The following is a 19,783-nucleotide window of genomic DNA, read 5'->3' on the forward strand; positions in this document are numbered from 1 at the left end:
TGGGGGGAGGGGCCGTGTGGGTTTCGCTTTCTGGAGGGGCCCTCCCTTGCAGATTCTTTAACAAATCTGCCCTAAACCAGGACAGTTACTTTAGTATATCAGTTATGTTTCGTACCTCCAAATATGCATTTCTATTGGATAGCCAGGTTTCCCTGCCTTTTCCCCCCTTTTCCCTTAAAACCCTCTCCCGCCCCCTGTTTTGCTGGGTGTTTCCCCTCCTTGTTGGTTCTTCTGTAATAAACCGACAGTTTACCCCCAGCAAGTGGTCGCCTCCTGTGGGATCTCAGGATCTGAGTCCTGAGGTGCCGAGCCACCGAGAGCACCCTTGGGGGGCTCGGGAGTCCTGGAATGTTCCAGAAGTGTCTGGTGGCTGGACTTTGATCCTACACAGGAGACGACACCTGTATGAGGACAGGAGGGTTTCACCGGGGTGAATGGTGAAAAGATTAGCTAATTAGAGGGTGAGACACAGGGTTTAGGATTTCTGTACAGGGGGGTTTAGAGGAGTAAGATGGAGGAATTGGGGCGTGTCCTGTCCTTCTTCTTCTTCTTCTTCTCCTCCATCTTCTGTGGTGATGGTGGCACTTTGGCATTGGTTATTACTAAAAGTGCACCGGGCAATAAGAATAAATGGTATTGGGGAAAAATGATAAATATTGTACACGTAACAATGGGTATAAAGATAGGTGGCTGTCCGGAGGGCAGGGAGTGTGCTCATGGCTGGCTGCTGAGCAGAGCTCTGTCGGGCTGAAAGAAAATCTTTTAGATAAACAATTAATAAACATAAAAACCGAAAGAAGAACTGAAGCCTCTTCTCGTCCTTTGATACGCGGGCTGCCCCAAGGCCACCCCGGGCCTTTCCAGGCCCTTCAAACAGCCGAAAACCCGACAGCCTCCTAATTCGTCTCTCACCGCGCTGCTCCGAGCTATCCCCCAGCTCAGCCCAAGGCCAAGACACTGAGGGGGGCTGGCTTTGGATGCACAGGGGCCCTGGCCTTCCCTCTCACCAGCCAGCCGGATCCAGGGCCGTGCACGCCCTCACACACCAGGTAAATGGGGAACATCCCCCTCTGACCAAAGCCAGCCTGCTGAACCCATCAGCTCTGCCCCAGCAATACACACATGGCCAGCACACAGCACTTAAAGATCATTTTTCCCTTTGGTTTTAACGTCAAGGCCAAAGGAGGAGCTCAGGAGAGTTCCAGGGGTAACAAATTGTGCGGGGGCGTGCACGGCCCTGGATCCGGCTGGCTGGTGAGGGGGAAGGCCAGGGCCCCTGTGCATCTGAAGCCAGCCCCCCTCGGCGTCTGGGCCTCGGGCTGAGCTGGGGGATAGCTCGGAGCAGCGTGTGAGAGATGAATTAGGAGGCAACCACTCGCTGGGGGTAAACTGTGGGTTTATTACAGAAGAACCAACAAGGAGGGGAAATGTCGGGTTTTTGTGGCTGTTTGAAGGGCCTGGAAAGGCCCGGGGTGGCCTTGGGGCAGCCGCGTATCGAAGGACGAGAAGAGGCTTCAGTTCTTCTTTCGGTTTTTATGTTTATTAATTGTTTATCTAAAAGATTTTCTCTGGGCCCGACAGAGCTCTGCTCAGCAGCCAGCCATGAGCACACTCCCTGCCCTCCGGGCGGTCACCTATCTTTATACCCATTGTTACGTGTACAATATTTATCATTTTTCCCCAATACCTTTCACCCTTATTGCCCGGTGCACTTTCAGTAATGACCAATCCCAAAGTGCCACCATCACCACAGAAGATGGAGGAGAAGAAGAAGAAGAAGAAGGACAGGACACGCCCCAATTCCTCCATCTTGCTTCTCTAAACCCCCCTGTACAGAAATCCTAAACCCTGTGTTTCACTCTCTAATTAACCAATCCCTTCACCATTCACCCCGGTGAAACCCTCCTGTCCTCATACAGGTGTCGTCTCCTGTGTGGGATCAAAGTGCAGCCACCAGACACTTCTGGAACATTCCAGGACTCCCGAGCCCCCCAAGGGTGCTCTCGGTGGCTCCGCACCTCAGGACTGAGATCCTGAGATCCGACAGGGAAACACCCAGCAAATGGCCCTGAACAGGGGGCAGGAGAGGGTTTTAAGGGAAAAGGGGGGAAAAGGCAGGGAAACCCAGCTAACCAATAGTAATACATATTTGGAGGTACCAAACATAACTGATATACCAAAGTAACCAACTGTTATAAATCATAGGAGGGGCTCCGGGGCTACAGCCAACCATAGCTCCCAGAGAAAAGAAAATTCTGGAAACCTGGGAGGAGAAAAGGAGTGATCGACTGAGCCCAAGGAGGAGACAACTTTCACTTTATAAGAGAAACCAGGGGAGGAGCAGTTTCGTTTCCATAGCAACCGAACTGACAGGGCAGCAACAGGAAGTCCTGGGAAAGGGAGAAACCATTTAATACAGAAAATGGGGGGAGCAAACGAACAAACTTAAGAACACACCACAGCAACAAATCGCTGATGCCAAATGCTGCAGCAGCCACCAGGAAAAATTCCATCAGGATTTCTGACACTGGAATAGCATCCAAACCCACAGTGTACCAAATTCAGATTAATTCTAATCTTCCCTGGTATTAAAATAACTTCAAAATCCACTCCACTTATAAGTCACGTTAAATAACTCATGTTATAATAACTCATGTTATATAATAAGTCATGTTAAAAAACCCAGTGGTGTTTAAGTGAGAGTAAGAAAAGAAAGGGAAGTTTCAAATGCAAGAAAATCTCATTCCTAAATTTTGTAGTCGTTTCTGATTCTCTAAAGAGAGGAAAAATTTCATTAGTCCATTAAATAAAGCCTCAAATTAGGAATATTTTTATTCTATCTGCATTTTCCTTTCAGTGGTTCTGTTCTTAAACACTACAAAACATCCAAAGTTTTAAATGTGTTCCTTTCACTGATTCCAGGCCATAAATCCAAATTTCCATTACCTGCATGCTCTGCAATCCTCTTTAACTCCCCACATTTAATCCTCAAAAAAAGGAGGATAATTATTTATAAAATAATCAAATAATAACAATAATAAAAATTATAGAATTTTATCACTGATGATTTATAAAAATTCCTTTGCTAAAAAGCAGCACTTGTGACACAGTGTGGTGGTTTTGTATGGGAGGTATTTATGGGAGTGATGTAAAAGAATTTGTGGAGCAGAGTTTGTGGAATTACTGAGAAGTTGTACACGTAAAACTTACTCTAAAAGTTTTATTCGAATTCTTATTACTCTTTTAGTTCCTGTTAATACATTTTTATTTATACCCTTTTCAAGTTTTGAACCTGCTTTACCTTCATCCTAACAGCCAACACCAAAACCCACCCTACTCTTTTAATACAAAAAAAATCTCAAAATTAACGAAATCTCAAATGAACATAATTATTCTAAAAGTTTTATTCTAATTCTTATTACTCTTTGTTTTAGTTCCTGTTAATACATTTTTATTTATACCCTTTTCAAGTTTTGAACCTGCTTTACCTTCATTATAACAGCCAACACCAAAACCCACCCTACTCTTTTAATACACCAACCAAAAAAAAAATCTCAAAAGAACATAAAAATTATTCTAAAAGTTTTATTCTAATTCTTATTACTCTTTGTTTTAGTTCCTGTTAATACATTTTTATTTATACCCTTTTAAAGTTTTGAACCTGCTTTACCTTCACCCTAACAGCCAGCACCAAAACCCACCCTACTCTTTTAATACAAAAAAAATCTCAAAATTAACGAAATCTCAAATGAACAACCCAAAATTTGTATTTCCACCCGGTTCAAACTAAAACCAGCACATACAGGGAAAAGAAAAATCCAAGGATGAACCAACCCCACTCCTGGCATTGCCCAAAATTCCATCTGAGGGATGGTGGGCCCAAAAATCCCAGGATGAACCAACCCCAGTCCTGGCATTGCCCAAAGCTCCATCTGAGGGATGGTGGGCCCAAAAATCCCAGGATGAACCAACCCCAGTCCTGGCATTGCCCAAAGCTCCATCTGAGGGATGGTGGGCCCAAAAATCCCAGGATGAACCAACCCCAGTCCTGGCATTGCCCAAAGCTCTATTTGAGGGATGGTGGGCCCAATGCTGACCTGCAGTGGGCTCCTCGTGGGGGATGCTGACCAGGGTGTAGCACATGGCAGGCTGGTTGTAGGCCAGGCTGGGGGCTGGGATGCAGCAGATCACATCATACCCCTCTGAGGGCTCCAGCTGCACCGTCACTCTCTCCAGGAGCTGGTCATTCAAGGTGTTGGTGCAGTCAAACTGCAGCAGAAAACACAGGGAAAAGGATTTGCAAACATTTCCTCACCCAGAGTTCCCCCCTGTCACAGATATGTCTTATGGAAAATCCTTTCCTTGGGTGTTGCAAAATGTTTTATGGAAAATCCTTTCCTTAGGTGTCTCAGATATCTTTTATGGAAAATCCTTTCCTTAGGTGTCACAGATATGTTTTATGGAAAATCCTTTCCTTAGGTGTCTCAGATGGAAAATCCTTTCCTTGGGTGTTGCAGATATGTCTTATGGAAAATCCTTTCCTTGGGTGTCACAGATATCTTTTATGGAAAATCCTTTCCTTAGGTGTCACAGATGGAAAATCCTTTCCTTAGGTGTTGCAAATATGTTTTATGGAAAATCCTTTCCTTAGGTGTCTCAGATATGTTTTATGGAAAATCCTTTCCTTAGGTGTTGCAGATAGGATTTTCCATAAGACATATCTGCAACACCTAAGGAAAGGATTTGCCATAAAAGATATCTGAGACACCTAAGGAAAGGATTTTCCATAAAAGATATCTGAGACACCTAAGGAAAGGATTTTCCATAAAACATATCTGAGACACCTAAGGAAAGGATTTTCCATAAAATATATCTGTGACACCTAAAGAAATGTCTTATGGAAAATCCTTTCCTTAGGTGTCGCAAATATGTTTTATGGAAAATCCTTTCCTTAGGTGTCTCACATGGAAAATCCTTTCCTTGGGTGTCGCAAAATGTTCTATGGAAAATCCTTTCCTAGGGTGTCACAAAATGTTCTATGGAAAATCCTTTCCTAGGGTGTCACAGATGTGTTTTATGGAAAATCCTTTCCTTGGGTGTCTCAGATGTGTTTTATGGAAAATCCTTTCCTTGGGTGTCTCAGATGTGTTTTATGGAAAATCCTTTCCTTGGGTGTCTCAGATGTGTTTTATGGAAAATCCTTTCCTTGGGTGTCTCAGATGTGTTTTATGGAAAATCCTTTCCTTAGGTGTCTCAGATATGTCTTATGGAAAATCCTTTCCTTAGGTGTCACAGATATGTTTTATGGAAAATCCTTTCCTTAGGTGTCACAAAATGTTTTATGGAAAATCCTTTCCTTAGGTGTCACAGATGGAAAATCCTTTCCTGAGGTGTCTCAGGCAAATGTGTTTTATGGAAAATCCTTTCCTTAGGTGTCTCGGATGTCTTTTATGGAAAATCCTTTCCTTAGGTGTCTCGGATGTGTTTGATGGAAAATCCTTTCCTTGGGTGTCTCGGATGTGTTTTATGGAAAATCATTTCCTTGGGTGTCTCAGGTGTGTTTTATGGAAAATCCTTTCCTTGGGTGTCACGGATGTGTTTTATGGAAAATCCTTTCCTTGGGTGTCTCGGATGTGTTTTATGGAAAATCCTTTCCTTAGGTGTCACAGATGGAAAATCCTTTCCTTAGGTGTCACAGATATGTTTTATGGAAAATCCTTTCCTTAGGTGTCTCAGATGTGTTTTATGGAAAATCCTTTCCTTAGGTGTCACAGATGTGTTTTATGGAAAATCCTTTCCTTAGGTGTCACAGATATGTTTTATGGAAAATCCTTTCCTTAGGTGTCACAGATATCTTTTATGGAAAATCCTTTCCTTGGTGTCGCAAATATATTTTATGGAAAATCCTTTCCTTAGGTGTCTCGGATATGTTTTATGGAAAATCCTTTCCTTAGGTGTCACAGATGGAAAATCCTTTCCTTAGGTGTCACGGATGTGTTTTATGGAAAATCCTTTCCTTGGGTGTCTCGGATGTGTTTTATGGAAAATCCTTTCCTTGGGTGTCTCAGATGGAAAATCCTTTCCTTAGGTGTCTCAGATATCTTTTATGGAAAATCCTTTCCTTAGGTGTCACAGATATGTTTTATGGAAAATCCTTTCCTTAGGTGTCACAGATATGTTTTATGGAAAATCCTTTCCTTAGGTGTCACAGATATGTTTTATGGAAAATCCTTTCCTTAGGTGTCACAGATATGTTTTATGGAAAATCCTTTCCTTAGGTGTCACAGATATGTTTTATGGAAAATCCTTTCCTTAGGTGTCACAGATATGTTTTATGGAAAATCCTTTCCTTAGGTGTCACAGATATGTTTTATGGAAAATCCTTTCCTTAGGTGTCACAGATATGTTTTATGGAAAATCCTTTCCTTAGGTGTCACAGATATGTTTTATGGAAAATCCTTTCCTTAGGTGTCACAGATATGTTTTATGGAAAATCCTTTCCTTAGGTGTCACAGATATGTTTTATGGAAAATCCTTTCCTTAGGTGTCACAGATATGTTTTATGGAAAATCCTTTCCTTAGGTGTCACAGATATGTTTTATGGAAAATCCTTTCCTTAGGTGTCACAGATATGTTTTATGGAAAATCCTTTCCTTAGGTGTCACAGATATGTTTTATGGAAAATCCTTTCCTTAGGTGTCACAGATATGTTTTATGGAAAATCCTTTCCTTAGGTGTCACAGATATGTTTTATGGAAAATCCTTTCCTTAGGTGTCACAGATATGTTTTATGGAAAATCCTTTCCTTAGGTGTCACAGATATGTTTTATGGAAAATCCTTTCCTTAGGTGTCACAGATATGTTTTATGGAAAATCCTTTCCTTAGGTGTCACAGATATGTTTTATGGAAAATCCTTTCCTTAGGTGTCACAGATATGTTTTATGGAAAATCCTTTCCTTAGGTGTCACAGATATCTTTTATGGAAAATCCTTTCCTTAGGATTTTTCCTCCTGAGAAGCTGAGAGGCCTCAGGAACAAAATGCAAACATTGATTATCTGCTGCTGTGGAATGCAACAGGTGAATCTGGGATTGGGCTCATGTGGGTGTTTCTAATTAATGGCCAATCACAGTCAGCTGGCTCACACTCTCCATCCATTCTTTTCTTTTTCTATTCTTAGCCAGCCTTCTGATGAAATCCTTTCTTCTATTCTTTTAATGTAGTTTTAATATAATATATATAATAAAATGATAAATCAGCCTTGTGAAACATGGAGTCAGATCCTCATCCCTTCCCTCACCCTCAGAGCCCTGTGAACACTGTCACACCTCCCCACACCAAATCAGCCAAAATCCTCCATGGCATGCAGCAAATTTTTTGTGTTTTGATCAATTCTGTCAAACCCTGGGGGAAGGGGATGGATTCTCTCACCTGGAAAACGATGTGGGCTGGGAACACGTGCTTGATGCAGCGAACAAAATATTCTGTTTCTGCTTCTGTGAGCTGCACTGGCTCTGAGGATTTGAACAACGGACCCAGGCCCTTAAACTCTGGGATGGCAGCCAGTTGTTCTGTGCAGGAAGGAAAAGAGATCAGCAGGGACAGGCTCTGATCCTGCCCTCACTCAGCACTCCAGGGAATGCTGGAATGGTTTGGGTGGGAAGGGACACTGAGGATAATTCAGTTCCACCCCTGGAGACCTCCCAGGGTCCAACCTTGGGCACTGCAGGGATCAGGGGCAGCCCCAGCTGCTCTGGGAATCCCTTCCCAAAATCCCAGCCCAGGCTCCCTCTCCAGGGAATTCCCTCCATTCCCAGCTCTCCCAGCCTGGCATTGGATCCATCCCCACCCCGACTCCTCTCCAGGAAGGGATTTTGGGCTCTGGGGGCTTCACTGGCAATCTCAGCACTCCAGGAAGGGTCTCCCTTCCCTTTGCCATCCCCAACTTCCATAAAAACCCCTGGGGATGGATTCTGAGTGTCCCAAATGCCAGAATGGTTTGGGTGGGAAGGGCCCTTCAAGCCCATCCCATTCCAAGCCCACCATGCCAGGCTGCTCCAGCCTGGCCTTGGGCACTGCAGGGATCAGGGGCAGCCCCAGCTGCTCTGGCAATGCCAGCCCAGGCAGGAATTGCTCATTGCCAAGATGCCACCCATGGCTGCCCTCTGGCAGTGGGAGCCATTCCCTGGGTGCTGTCCCTGCAGGCCTTGTCCCCAGTCCCTCTGCAGCTCTCCTGGATCTCTGGACAGCCTCAGATCTCTCCTACCTTGGAAGATATCCTGGCGTGAAGGAGCCACTTTCTCAGGTTTGCTGGTCACCAGGGCAATCTCTGTGGGTGAAAAGAGCAAAAACTTTGTGCTCTGTCTGAGCTAAACCATGCACGAGGTTTAAATGCCATTAAACCTCCACTAAATATTCCTTATATTATCTTCCTTATATTACCCTCCTTACATTTATTACACTCTCTATGTTCCTCACATTCTGCTGCAAACCACGGCCAGCCTGGCTACTCACACACTGAAATATCTTTTTCTTTTTTGGTGTGGAAATACTGGATTGAAAATAGAGAAAGTAAGGCAGAGTTATGAGGAATAAACCACACCTTAGCCCTGGAATAAACCACACCTCGGCCCTGGAATAAACCACACCTCGGCCCTGGAATAAACCACACCTCGGCCCTGGAATAAACCGCACCTCGGCCCTGGAATAAACCGCACCTCGGCCCTGGAATAAACCGCACCTCGGCCCTGGAATAAACCGCACCTCGGCCCTGGAATAAACCGCACCTCGGCCCTGGAATAAACCGCACCTCGGCCCTGGAATAAACCGCACCTCGGCCCTGGAATAAACCGCACCTCGGCCCTGGAATAAACCGCACCTCGGCCCTGGAATAAACCGCACCTCGGCCCTGGAATAAACCGCACCTCGGCCCTGGAATAAACCACCCCTTAGCCCTGGAATAAACCACCCCTTAGCCCTGGAATAAACCACCCCTTAGCCCTGGAATAAACCACCCCTTAGCCCTGGAATAAACCACCCCTTAGCACTGGAATAAATCACACCTTAGCCCTGGAATAAATCACACCTTAGCCCTGGAATAAACCACACCTTAGCACTGGAATAAACCACACCTTAGCACGGGAATAAACCACACCTGAGCCCGGGAATAAACCACCCCTGAGCCCGGGAATAAACCACCCCTGAGCCCGGGAATAAACCACCCCTTAGCCCTGGAATAAACCACCCCTTAGCCCTGGAATAAACCACGCCTTAGCCCTGGAATAAATCACACCTCAGCACTGGAATAAACCACACCTTAGCCCTGAAAAGCCAGCAAAAAAATTAAAGGAGGAGAGGGGAGGGAAAAAAAAGAACTCCCAAGTTGGTTGTGCCAAGTGAAGAAGCTCAAGAATTGAGCAAGGACATGGAAGAAAGCCAGAGAATTGGCCGGGAGCTCCTGGAATGGCCTTTTCCAAAGGCTGAGAACCAATAAATGCAGATTATGCACAGATTTGTCCCTGCTAACAGATCAGCAGCCCCAGGGCTCTCAGGCCTTGCCACCAGGCTGGGATTTACCTGCTTTCTGCTCCAGGACGGGGGCTGTGGCCAGGGGAACTGTTTTCATGTCAAAGGGTTTCTCTGAGGGCTCCAGGGTGTACTGGTGCAGGGCCTTCTCCATGCCAGGAACAGACACTGTCAGCCCTGCAGAGCAGAAAGGCAGAAAAAAAAATTCAGTTTTGAGAGCTGGAACTGCCCCAGCACTGCTGATCCACAGCAAACACAAAACAGGCAAAGCAGGACAACAGCTGCTCTGAAGATGACACAAAGTTGCCAAATCTGAACAGTTCATTCCCAAGAATTTTACACGGATTAATTAAATCTTCTGCTCACGTGAATTTTCAATCACAGACAAAGTGTGTTTATACCCAACCCTCATCCTTGTTTTGGATTGGGAAAAGATGGAGCAAAAACCAAGAAATGAAAGGCCAGGTCGCACTCCTGGCTGCATTTTCCAGATTGAGATTATTTAGGATTCCCAGAGCAGCTGTGGCTGCCCCTGGAGCCCTGGCAGTGTCCAAGGGCAGCCTGGACAGGTTTAGATTGCTAAACCCACCCCTCTCAGCACAGGCTGAGGGCAGAGACAACCTGGGAATGAGCAGCTCTGAGTGGTTCCTGTCCCCACTTGTTGCAATCTTCGCTGCAATGTTGTTCTTGCTTCTCTTCTGGGGCTCTTCTCCATTCCCTGCAGCACACTCCTTCCTTTCTTCTCAGGGGCTCCTCTTGGGCTCTCAACCCACCCCTATTTATCTCAGTTACCTTCACGAGCTACAGCTGCTGCCCAACTAAGGACCCTGCAGCTGCAGCTCGTTTGGAGTAACTTGGACCCACACAGGTCTCACAATACAACATATATTCAGGCCCCCACATTTCCCCCTTTTCTTTTAACAATTATACGATTACAATACACATAAAGTCCCAGCTCTCAGGCTGCCACAGCTCTCGGCTGTCTTTAGATGTTCCAAGGCTCTTTTCCTTAAAGGCCATATTCTTCCAGCTTTCTGCTGCTACAGCTCCTTAATTCAAAGGCCATATTATATTCTGCAGTCCCAGCTCTCAGGCTGCCACAGCTCTCGGCTGTCCAGGGGATTCCATACCTTCTCTTGATGTTTGGTTGTGTGTTCTTCATCACACGGGGTCACCAGTTGTTGTAATCTTCGCTGCAGTGTGGTTCTTGCTTCTCTTCTGAGGCTCTTCTCCATTCCCTGCAGCACAGTCCTTTCTATCTTCTCAGGGGCTCCTCCTGGCCTCTCGACCCACCCCTATTTATCTCAGTTACCTTCACGAGCTACAGCTGCTGCCCAACTATTGGAATATGTATCCCAATATAACCAGTTAGATGGTGCCTGGGCCAGTTCTGACCTTCGCTGCTGGGCCACAGGCAGCACTGTGGTGTTTTACCCCAGAGATACCTTGGCTGGCAGCAGAGTGCAGCGGGGCACAAGACAGGACTCCGTTCTCCTCAGGAGAGAGAGCTTCTGGCGATGGTAGAGAGAAAGGGAATGGATTCTGCTGGAAGGTAGCCAGATGTTTATTCCAAGAGTACAGAGGTCTGCACTGGGCTACTGCTGCTAACAGAATGCCGGCCGCATGGTCTCATTAACTTTATAAGCTCGGGGACAGGGGAAGGGGAGGGGACAGGTGAGTTACCAACCAGGTGAAGGGGGCAGGGTCTCAAGGGAGGATGACACTTAGACAGGCCAATGACCCCCAGGCCTGAGGAGCATCCTTTGAAATCGACCAATCACACGACGCCTTGCTGGTATGTTAGCCTGATTGACAGGGCACACTCAGCAAGGGGTGAGGGGGAAGGGAGAAGGGATAGGTACACATGGGAAGGGCCCCAGAAGTTTAAAACCAGACATTGCAACACACCACAACACCCAACTAAGGACCCTGCAGCTGCAGCTCGTTTGGAGCAACTCAGACCCACACAGGTCTTACAATACAACATATATTCAGGCCCCCACATTGACACACACAGATCTTACAATACAACATATATTCAGGCCCCCACAGCCACTGACCATTGAAGATGTAGGCAGCGTTCAGGGCCAGCTGTCTCTGCTGCAGCACGTTCAGGTAGAACGTTGCCCTGTCCCTCACCTCGTCGTCGCTGTCCATCATGCACCTGTTTGGGGACAAGGGGACAAAGTCAGCCCTGGTCAGAGAGCTGAGCTAAAAATGGCACTGACACAACTGCCTTTGGCACTGCAGGGACGGCCACAGCTCCCTCCAGGGATTCTGAAATTGTGCAAAAATGTCTTTGTACAACGCAGGAGTTGGGGTAATTTTGAGAGTGGAACCCTGGGAAAAGTTAAAGATAGAATCTAAAATGTTAGGCTTTGTGCTTCCCCTGATCAACTGCACCTGTGTAAAATAAAATATATATAGTATATAAAATATATTTAAATATAAATATTTAATTATATAAATTATATAAAAATATATATTTTATATATTATATATAAAATATGTATATTATATAAAATATATTTAAATATAAATATTTAATTATATAGAAATTATATAAAATATATATTTTGTATATATATTATATATATAAAATAAAATAAATTATATAATTGTTAGATGTGATAATTGTTTAGTAATGAAATGTAATTACTATATAACCACAAGAATAATAGTGAGAAACTATTTTTCTTATTTTTCTTATATAGTGGAAACTATTCCAACTATGTTGGAAATTCAGAGAGGGGCTAAATTTATGTCTACAATAGAACAATCTAAGTTTAATAATTAACATGAAAGTTATGTAACAATAGAGTATAAAACATGATCATTTTGGATGTATGGTCAGAGTCAGATTTGGGTTGAATATACCCCAATTCCCAGAGCTCTTAATAAAAAGCACTGCATATAATCCCCCGTAATATGTATATATTAATATAATATTAATATTCATTAATTAATATTAATTTCATCATTAACACCACGTGGCTTGAGAAGGAACATGAACGTGTGACATGGGAACACCCAGCTCTGCAAACACAAATGTTATTCCTGAGGAACCTGGACAGGAATTCTCTTGCTTCAAGGGTGTTAAAAATGTTCAGGTGTAGAAAAGCTCTGTAGAGAGAAAGTGACTTTTTATATAGGCAGATACTGATAGGACAAGGGGGAACAACTCCAAACTAAAAGAGAGAGACTTAGGTTGGATGTGAGCAAGAAATTCCTCACTAAAAGAGATTGAGGTTGGATGTGAGGAAGAAATTCCTCATTAAAAAATCACTAAAAGAGATTTAGGTTGGATGTGAGGAAGAAATTCCTCACTAGAAGAGATTTAGGTTGGATGTGAGGAAGAAATTCCTCATTAAAAGAGATTTAGGTTGGATGTGAGCAAGGAATTCCTCATTAAAAGAGATTTAGGTTGGATGTGAGGAAGAAATTTGTCACTTAAAGAGATTGAGGTTGGATGTGAGGAAGAAATTTGTCACTAAAAGAGATTTAGGTTGGATGTGAGGAAGAAATTTGTTACTAAAAGAGATTCAGGTTGGATGTGAGGAAGAAATTTGTCACTAGAAGAGATTTAGGTTGGATGTGAGGAAGAAATTCCTCACTAAAAAATCACTAAAAGAGATTTAGGTTGGATGTGAGGAAGAAATTCCTCACTAAAAGAGATTTAGGTTGGATGTGAGGAAGAAATTTGTAACTAAAAGAGATTTAGGTTGGATGTGAGGAAGAAATTCCTCACTAAAAGAGATTGAGGTTGGATGTGAGGAAGAAATTCCTCACTAAAAGAGATTTAGGTTGGATGTGAGGAAGAAATTTGTAACTAAAAGAGATTTAGGTTGGATGTGAGGAAGAAATTCCTCACTAAAAGAGATTGAGGTTGGATGTGAGCAAGAAATCCCTCACTAAAAGAGATTGAGGTTGGATGTGAGCAAGAAATTTGTCACTAAAAGAGATTGAGGTTGGATGTGAGGATGGGGAGGCCTTGGAAGATCCAGGCCAGGCTGGATGGGCTTGGAGCACCCTGGCACGGTGGCAGGGGTGGCACTGGATGAGTTTCAAGCTCTTCCAACCCAAAGCAGTCACTGAGTCAGTGATTTATCACCCCCTGAGCAACGTCCTCAGACCAAATCACACCCCATGTTTGCATGGCTGATGCCATCCTTCACCTCCCTGTGCCCCTTCCTCCAGCAGTGCTCTGCCACCCAGGAGAGGTGACAGAGTAACTTCCCACTCCCCAGCTGGGACTGCCAGCCCCAGTGCCAGCCCAGCTGCTGGGACATTGTGTGCACCCCCAGTGTCCCCCAGTGCCAGCCCAGCTGCTGTGACATTGTGTGCTGCCATCAGTGTCCCCCAGTGCCAGCCCAGCTGCTGTCACCCCATCTGCAGCCATCAGTGTTCCCCAGTGCCAGCCCAGCTGCTGGGACATTGTGTGCACCCATCAGTGTCCCCTCAGTGCCAGCCCAGCTGCTGTCACCCTGTTTGCAGCCACCAGAGTGTCCCCGCAGTGCCAGTGCCAGCCCAGCTGCTGGGACAATGTTTGCTGCCATCAGTGTCCCCCAGTGCCAGCCCAGCTGTTGTCACTCTGTTTGCACCCATCACTGTCCCCCAGTGCCAGCCCAGCTGCTGTGACATTGTGCACACCCCCAGTGTCCCCCCAGTGCCAGCCCAGTGCTGTCACCCTGTTTGCTCCCATCAGTGTCCCTCAGTGCCAGCCCAGCTGCTGGGACACTGTGTGCACCCCCAGTGTCCCCCAGTACCAGCCCAGCTGCTGTCACTCCGTTTGCAGCCATCAGTGTCCCCCAGTGCCAGCCCAGCTGCTGTGACATTGTGTGCAGCCATCAGTGTCCCCCAGTGCCAGCCCAGCTGCTGGGACATTGTGTGCAGCCATCAGTGTCCCCCAGTGCCAGCCCAGCTATTGTCACCCTGTTTGCTGTCATTAGTGTCCCCCTAATGCCAGCCCAGCTGCTGTCACCCTGTTTGCAGCCACCAGTGTCCCCCCAGTGCCAGTGCCAGCCCCAGCTGCTGTGACAATGTGTGCACCCCCAGTGTCCCCTCAGTGCCAGCCCAGCTGCTGTGACATTGTGTGCACTCTCAGTGTCCCCTCAGTGCCAGCCCAGCTATTGTCACCCTGTTTGCAGCCACCAGAGTGTCCCCCAGTGCCAGCCCAGCTGCTGGGACATTGTGTGCAGCCATCAGTGTCCCCCAGTGCCAGCCCAGCTATTGTCACCTTGTGTGCAGCCATCAGTGTCCCCCAGTGCCAGCCCAGTGCTGTCACCCCATCTGCAGCCACCAGTGTCCCCCAGTGCCAGCCCAGTGCTGTCACCGTGTGTGCAGCCATCAGTGTCCCCCTAATGCCAGCCCAGCTGCTGTCACCCTGTTTGCAGCCACCAGAGTGTCCCTCAGTGCCAGTGCCAGCCCAGCTGCTGGGACATTGTGTGCACCCCCAGTGTCCCCCAGTGCCAGCCCAGCTATTGTCACCCTGTCTGCAGCCATCAGTGTCCCCCAGTGCCAGCCCAGTGCTGTCACCCCGTTTGCAGCCACCAGTGTGTCCCCCAGTACCAGTCCAGCTGCTGTGACAATGTGTGCAGCCACCAGAGTGTCCCTCAGTGCCAGCCCAGCTGCTGGGACATTGTGTGCACCCCCAGTGTCCCCCAGTGCCAGCCCAGCTACTGTCACCCTGTTTGCTGCCATCAGTGTCCCCCAGTGCCAGTGCCAGCCCAGCTGCTGGGACATTGTGTGCCCCCATCAGTGTCCCCCAGTGCCAGCCCAGCTGCTGTGACATTGTGTGCACCCATCAGTGTCCCCCAGTGCCAGTGCCAGCCCAGCTGCTGTGACATTGTGTGCTGCCATCACTGTCCCCTCAGTGCCAGCCCAGCTGTTGTGACAATGTTTGCAGCCATCAGTGCCCCCAGTGCCAGTGCCAGCCCAGCTGCTGTCACCCTGTTTGCTGCCATCAGTGTCCCACAGTGCCAGCCCAGTGCTGTCACCCCATCTGCAGCCATCAGTGTCCCCCAGTGCCAGTGCCAGCCCAGTGCTGTCACCTTGTGTGCAGCCATCAGTGTCCCCCAGTGCCAGCCCAGCTGCTGGGACATTGTGTGCACCCCCAGTGTCCCCCTGTGCCAGCCCAGCTGCTGTCACCCCATCTGCAGCCATCAGTGTCCCCCCAGTGCCAGCCCAGCTGCGGGGACATTGTGTGCACCCCCAGTGTCCCCCAGTGCCAGCCCAGCTGTTGTGACACTGTGTGCAGCCACCAGAGTGTCCCCCAGTGCCAGCCCAGCTGCTGTGACCCCATTTGCTGCCACCCTTTTCCCCAGTGCCAGCCCAGCTGGTGTCATCCCATCTGCAGCCACCAGTGTCCCCCTAATGCCAGCCCAGTGCTGTCACCCTGTTTGCAGCCATCAGTGTCCCCTCAGTGCCAGCCCAGCTGCTGGGACATTGTGTGCTGCCATCAGAATGTCCCCCAGTGCCAGCCCAGCTGCTGTCACCCTGTGTGCACCCCCAGTGTCCCCCAGTGCCAGCCCAGTGCTGTCACCCCATCTGCAGCCATCAGTGTCCCCCTAATGCCAGCCCAGTGCTGTCACCCCGTTTGCAGCCACCAGAGTGTCCCCCAGTGCCAGCCCAGCTGCTGTGACATTGTGTGCACCCATCAGTGTCCCCCAGTGCCAGCCCAGCTGTTGTCACCTTGTGTGCTGCCATCAGTGTCCCCCAGTGCCAGTGTCAGCCCAGCTGCTGTCACCCTGTTTGCAGCCATCAGTGTCCCCCAGTGCCAGTGCCAGCCCAGCTGCTGGGACATTGTGTGCAGCCACCAGTGTCCCCAGTGCCAGCCCAGCTGCTGTGACATTGTGTGCACCCCCAGTGACAGTGCCAGCCCAGCTGCTGGGACATTGTGTGCACCCCCAGTGTCCCTCAGTGCCAGCCCAGTGCTGTCACCCCCGTTTGCAGCCATCAGTGTCCCCTCAGTGCCAGTGCCAGCCCAGCTGCTGTCACCCTGTTTGCAGCCATCAGTGTCCTCCAGTGTCCCCCAGTGCCAGCCCAGCTGCTGTCACCTTGTGTGCAGCCATCAGTGTCCCCCAGTGCCAGCCCAGCTGCTGGGACCCTTTTTGCAGCCATCAGTGTCCCCTCAGTGCCAGTGCCAGCCCAGCTGTTGTCACACCATCTGCAGCCACCAGAGTGTCCCCCAGTGCCAGCCCAGCTGTTGTGACATTGTGTGCACCCCCAGTGTCCCCCAGTGCCAGCCCAGCTGCTGTCACCCTGTTTGCAGCCACCAGAGTGTCCCCTCAGTGCCAGTGCCAGCCCCAGCTGCTGGGACATTGTGTGCTGCCATCAGTGTCCCCTCAATGCCAGCCCAGCTGCTGTCACTCCGTTTGCTGCCATCAGTGTCCCCCAGTGCCAGTGCCAGCCCAGCTGCTGTGACATTGTGTGCAGCCATCAGTGTCCCCCAGTGCCAGCCCAGTGCTGTGACATTGTGTGCACCCCCAGTGTCCCCCAGTGCCAGCCCAGCTGCTGTGACCCTTTTTGCAGCCACCAGAGTGTCCCCCAGTGCCAGCCCAGCTGCTGGGACATTGTGTGCACCCATCAGTGTCCCCTCAGTACCAGCCCAGTGCTGTCACCCCGTTCGCTGCCATCAATGTCCCCCAGTGCCAGCCCAGTGCTGTCCCCCATCTGCAGCCCCCCGTGTCCCCCAGCCCCACTGACCTCTGCAGCAGCACCAGGATGCTGGGGAGCAGATTCTCGTTCTGGGCCCCAAACTTGGCCAGAGCACTGACAGCAGCTGCAGAGAGAACAGGCAGGGTCAGAGCAGCCCAGGTTCTGCACAAACTCATCCTCACAGCCCTGAAATTCCAATTAATGCAGCTCTTCCACACCAGAAACCTTTCAGTGATAGGGAAAGACTCAACTATTCCTGTATTTCCACATGGAAATAATTCTGTGATCAAGCTCTGGGAACCAGCTGCAATCTGCTTTCTAAGAAACCCCTTTGATGTTTTTCTCCCAAATTTCTCCTAAACCAGGACACTCCCCACTAAAATGATCTCCAATTCCATTTCCAGGTCGAGGGAAAGGTGCGATAATTTACTTTGGAAGGAATTTGAGATGGGATTTTTGAATTGTTCTGGATGATGTGGTTTATTGTTCACACAGATAGGAAGGGTGAATTTGGTTTATATTGTTACAGTTTGGTTTAGAAGGCTACAAGATTCTTTTTAAGGCTCTATTGACTAATAAAACACTGTTAATAAGGATATTTATTGTTTTGACATAATCTTTAAATATTTTGTTTTATGGATTTATGTTATAGTGTAAACTTTTTTAGTTAATTATGTTATGACACAAACTTACAGTACTACATTCTAAACTCTTTATCTCTGTTAACTGTTTTTTTTCCTATATCTTCAACTTTAAAACTCTAAACTTTGCTTATTTTAATGTGTCTCTGCTCTAAACTATAAATTCATATTCTCACTTTTAGCACTTAAGTTTGGAAGTTTTTTCCTAAGGTCTCAGATCAAGTTTTGTGTTTAATTCTAAGCTTTGGCTTACAGCCCCAAAGTTCTGAGAGTTCTTTGCATGTGGGATTTAACAAAAAGGCAAAGAGCCAGAACTGCAGGCCCTGAGCTGCACTAACCAGCTCTGACAGCCTTGTTCTCCTCTCTCAATGGGGTTTTTGAGAAACTTCTTTGGAATTTCTCCCAAATTTGCCCTAAAACTAAGACACGTCTCTAAAATTATCTCAAATTTCCTTTCCAGTTTGAGGAAAAGGCAAGGAGCCAGAATACAAGGCCTGGAATTCTCACAGCCCTCACAGCCTTGTTGCCCTCTCTCAAAGGGGTTTTTGAGAAAGCCCTTTGGAGATTTTCTCCCAAATTTACCCTAAAACCAGGACACCTTACTACAATTATCTCAGATTTCCTTTCCAGTTTGAGGAAAGGCAAGGAGGCAGAATACAAGGCCTGGAATTCTCACAGCCCTCACCGGCTCCTTGCCCTCTCTCAAAGGGGTTTTTGAGAAACCTCTTTGAAATTTCTCCCAAATTTGCCCTAAAACCAAGACACCTTTCTAAAGTAATCTCAGATTTCACTTCCACTTTGAGGAAAAGGCAATGAGCCAGAATTGCAGGCCTGGAATTCTCACAGCCCTCACAGCCTTGTTCTCCAGCACCACCCTGGGCCCCTCCTTGCCCAGCAGGTGCAGGATCTTGGTGGCCAGCACAGAGTGGGGCTGCTTGAATCTTTCTAGAGAAACCCCTTTGGAGATTCTCCCAGATTTACCCTAAACCAGGACACCTTACTACAATTATCTCACATTCCATTCCCAGTTTGAGGAAAAGGCAATGAGCCACAACTCCAGGCCTGGAATTCTCACAGCCCTCACAGCCTTGTTGCCCTCTCTCAAAGGGGTTTTTGAGAAACCCCTTCGAAGATTTTCTCCCAGATTTACCCTAAACCAGGACACCTCTCTAAAATTTTCAAATTCCATTCCCAGGTTGAGGAAAAGGCAATGAGCCACAACTCCAGGCCTGCAGCTGCACTCACCAGCCCTGACAGACTCATTGCCCTCTCTCAATGGAGTTTTTGAGAAACCTCTTTGAAGGTCTTCTCCCAAATTTGCCCTAAAACCAAGATACCTTACTACAATTATCTCACATTTCATTTCCAGGTGGAATTAAAGGCAATGAGCCACAACTCCAGGCCTGCAGCTGCACTCACCAGCCCTGACAGACTCATTGCCCTCTCTCAAAGGGGTTTTTGAGAAAGCCCTTTGGAGAAAGCCCTTTGGAGATTTTCTCCCAAATTTGCCCTAAAACCAAGACACCTTTCTAAAATTATCTCAGATTTCCTTTCCAGTTTGAGGAAAGGCAAGGAGCCACAACTCCAGACCTGGAGCTGCACTCACCAGCGCTGAGAGCCTTCTTCCCCTCTCTCAATGTGGTTTTTGAGAAACCCCTTTGGAGGTTTTCTCTCAAATTTACCCTAAACCAAGACACCTTACTACAATTATCTCAAATTTCCTTTCCACTTTGAGGAAAGGCAAGGAGCCAGAACTGCAGACCTGGAGCTGCACTCACCAGCCCTGACAGACTCATTGCCCTCTCTCAAAGAGGTTTTTGAGAAACCTCTTTGGAATTTCTCCCAGATTTGCCCTAAGCCAGGACACCTTTCTAAAATTATCTCAAATTTCCTTTCCAGTTTGAGGAAAGGCAAGGAGCCAGAATTCCATGCCAGGAGCTGCACTCACCAGCTCTCATGGC

General features: G+C 47.5%; 1 protein-coding gene across 1 annotated transcript in view; it reads right to left on the reverse strand.

The window, feature by feature from the left end:
* COPG2 (COPI coat complex subunit gamma 2) overlaps nucleotides 1–19,783 on the reverse strand; it is a 73,425-nt gene that overhangs the window by 5,552 nt on the left and 48,090 nt on the right. The window contains exons 15-20 of the mRNA XM_074540364.1: nucleotides 17,230–17,305; nucleotides 11,586–11,689; nucleotides 9,577–9,702; nucleotides 8,267–8,329; nucleotides 7,432–7,571; nucleotides 4,098–4,269 (exon numbers count right to left, since the gene is read on the reverse strand). Of these exons, the coding sequence (XP_074396465.1) occupies nucleotides 4,098–4,269; nucleotides 7,432–7,571; nucleotides 8,267–8,329; nucleotides 9,577–9,702; nucleotides 11,586–11,689; nucleotides 17,230–17,305 (681 nt within the window). The remainder of the gene's footprint in view (nucleotides 1–4,097; nucleotides 4,270–7,431; nucleotides 7,572–8,266; nucleotides 8,330–9,576; nucleotides 9,703–11,585; nucleotides 11,690–17,229; nucleotides 17,306–19,783) is intronic.

This window comes from Zonotrichia albicollis, chromosome 4, assembly GCF_047830755.1.
Source record: "Zonotrichia albicollis isolate bZonAlb1 chromosome 4, bZonAlb1.hap1, whole genome shotgun sequence".
Lineage (NCBI taxonomy): Eukaryota > Metazoa > Chordata > Aves > Passeriformes > Passerellidae > Zonotrichia > Zonotrichia albicollis.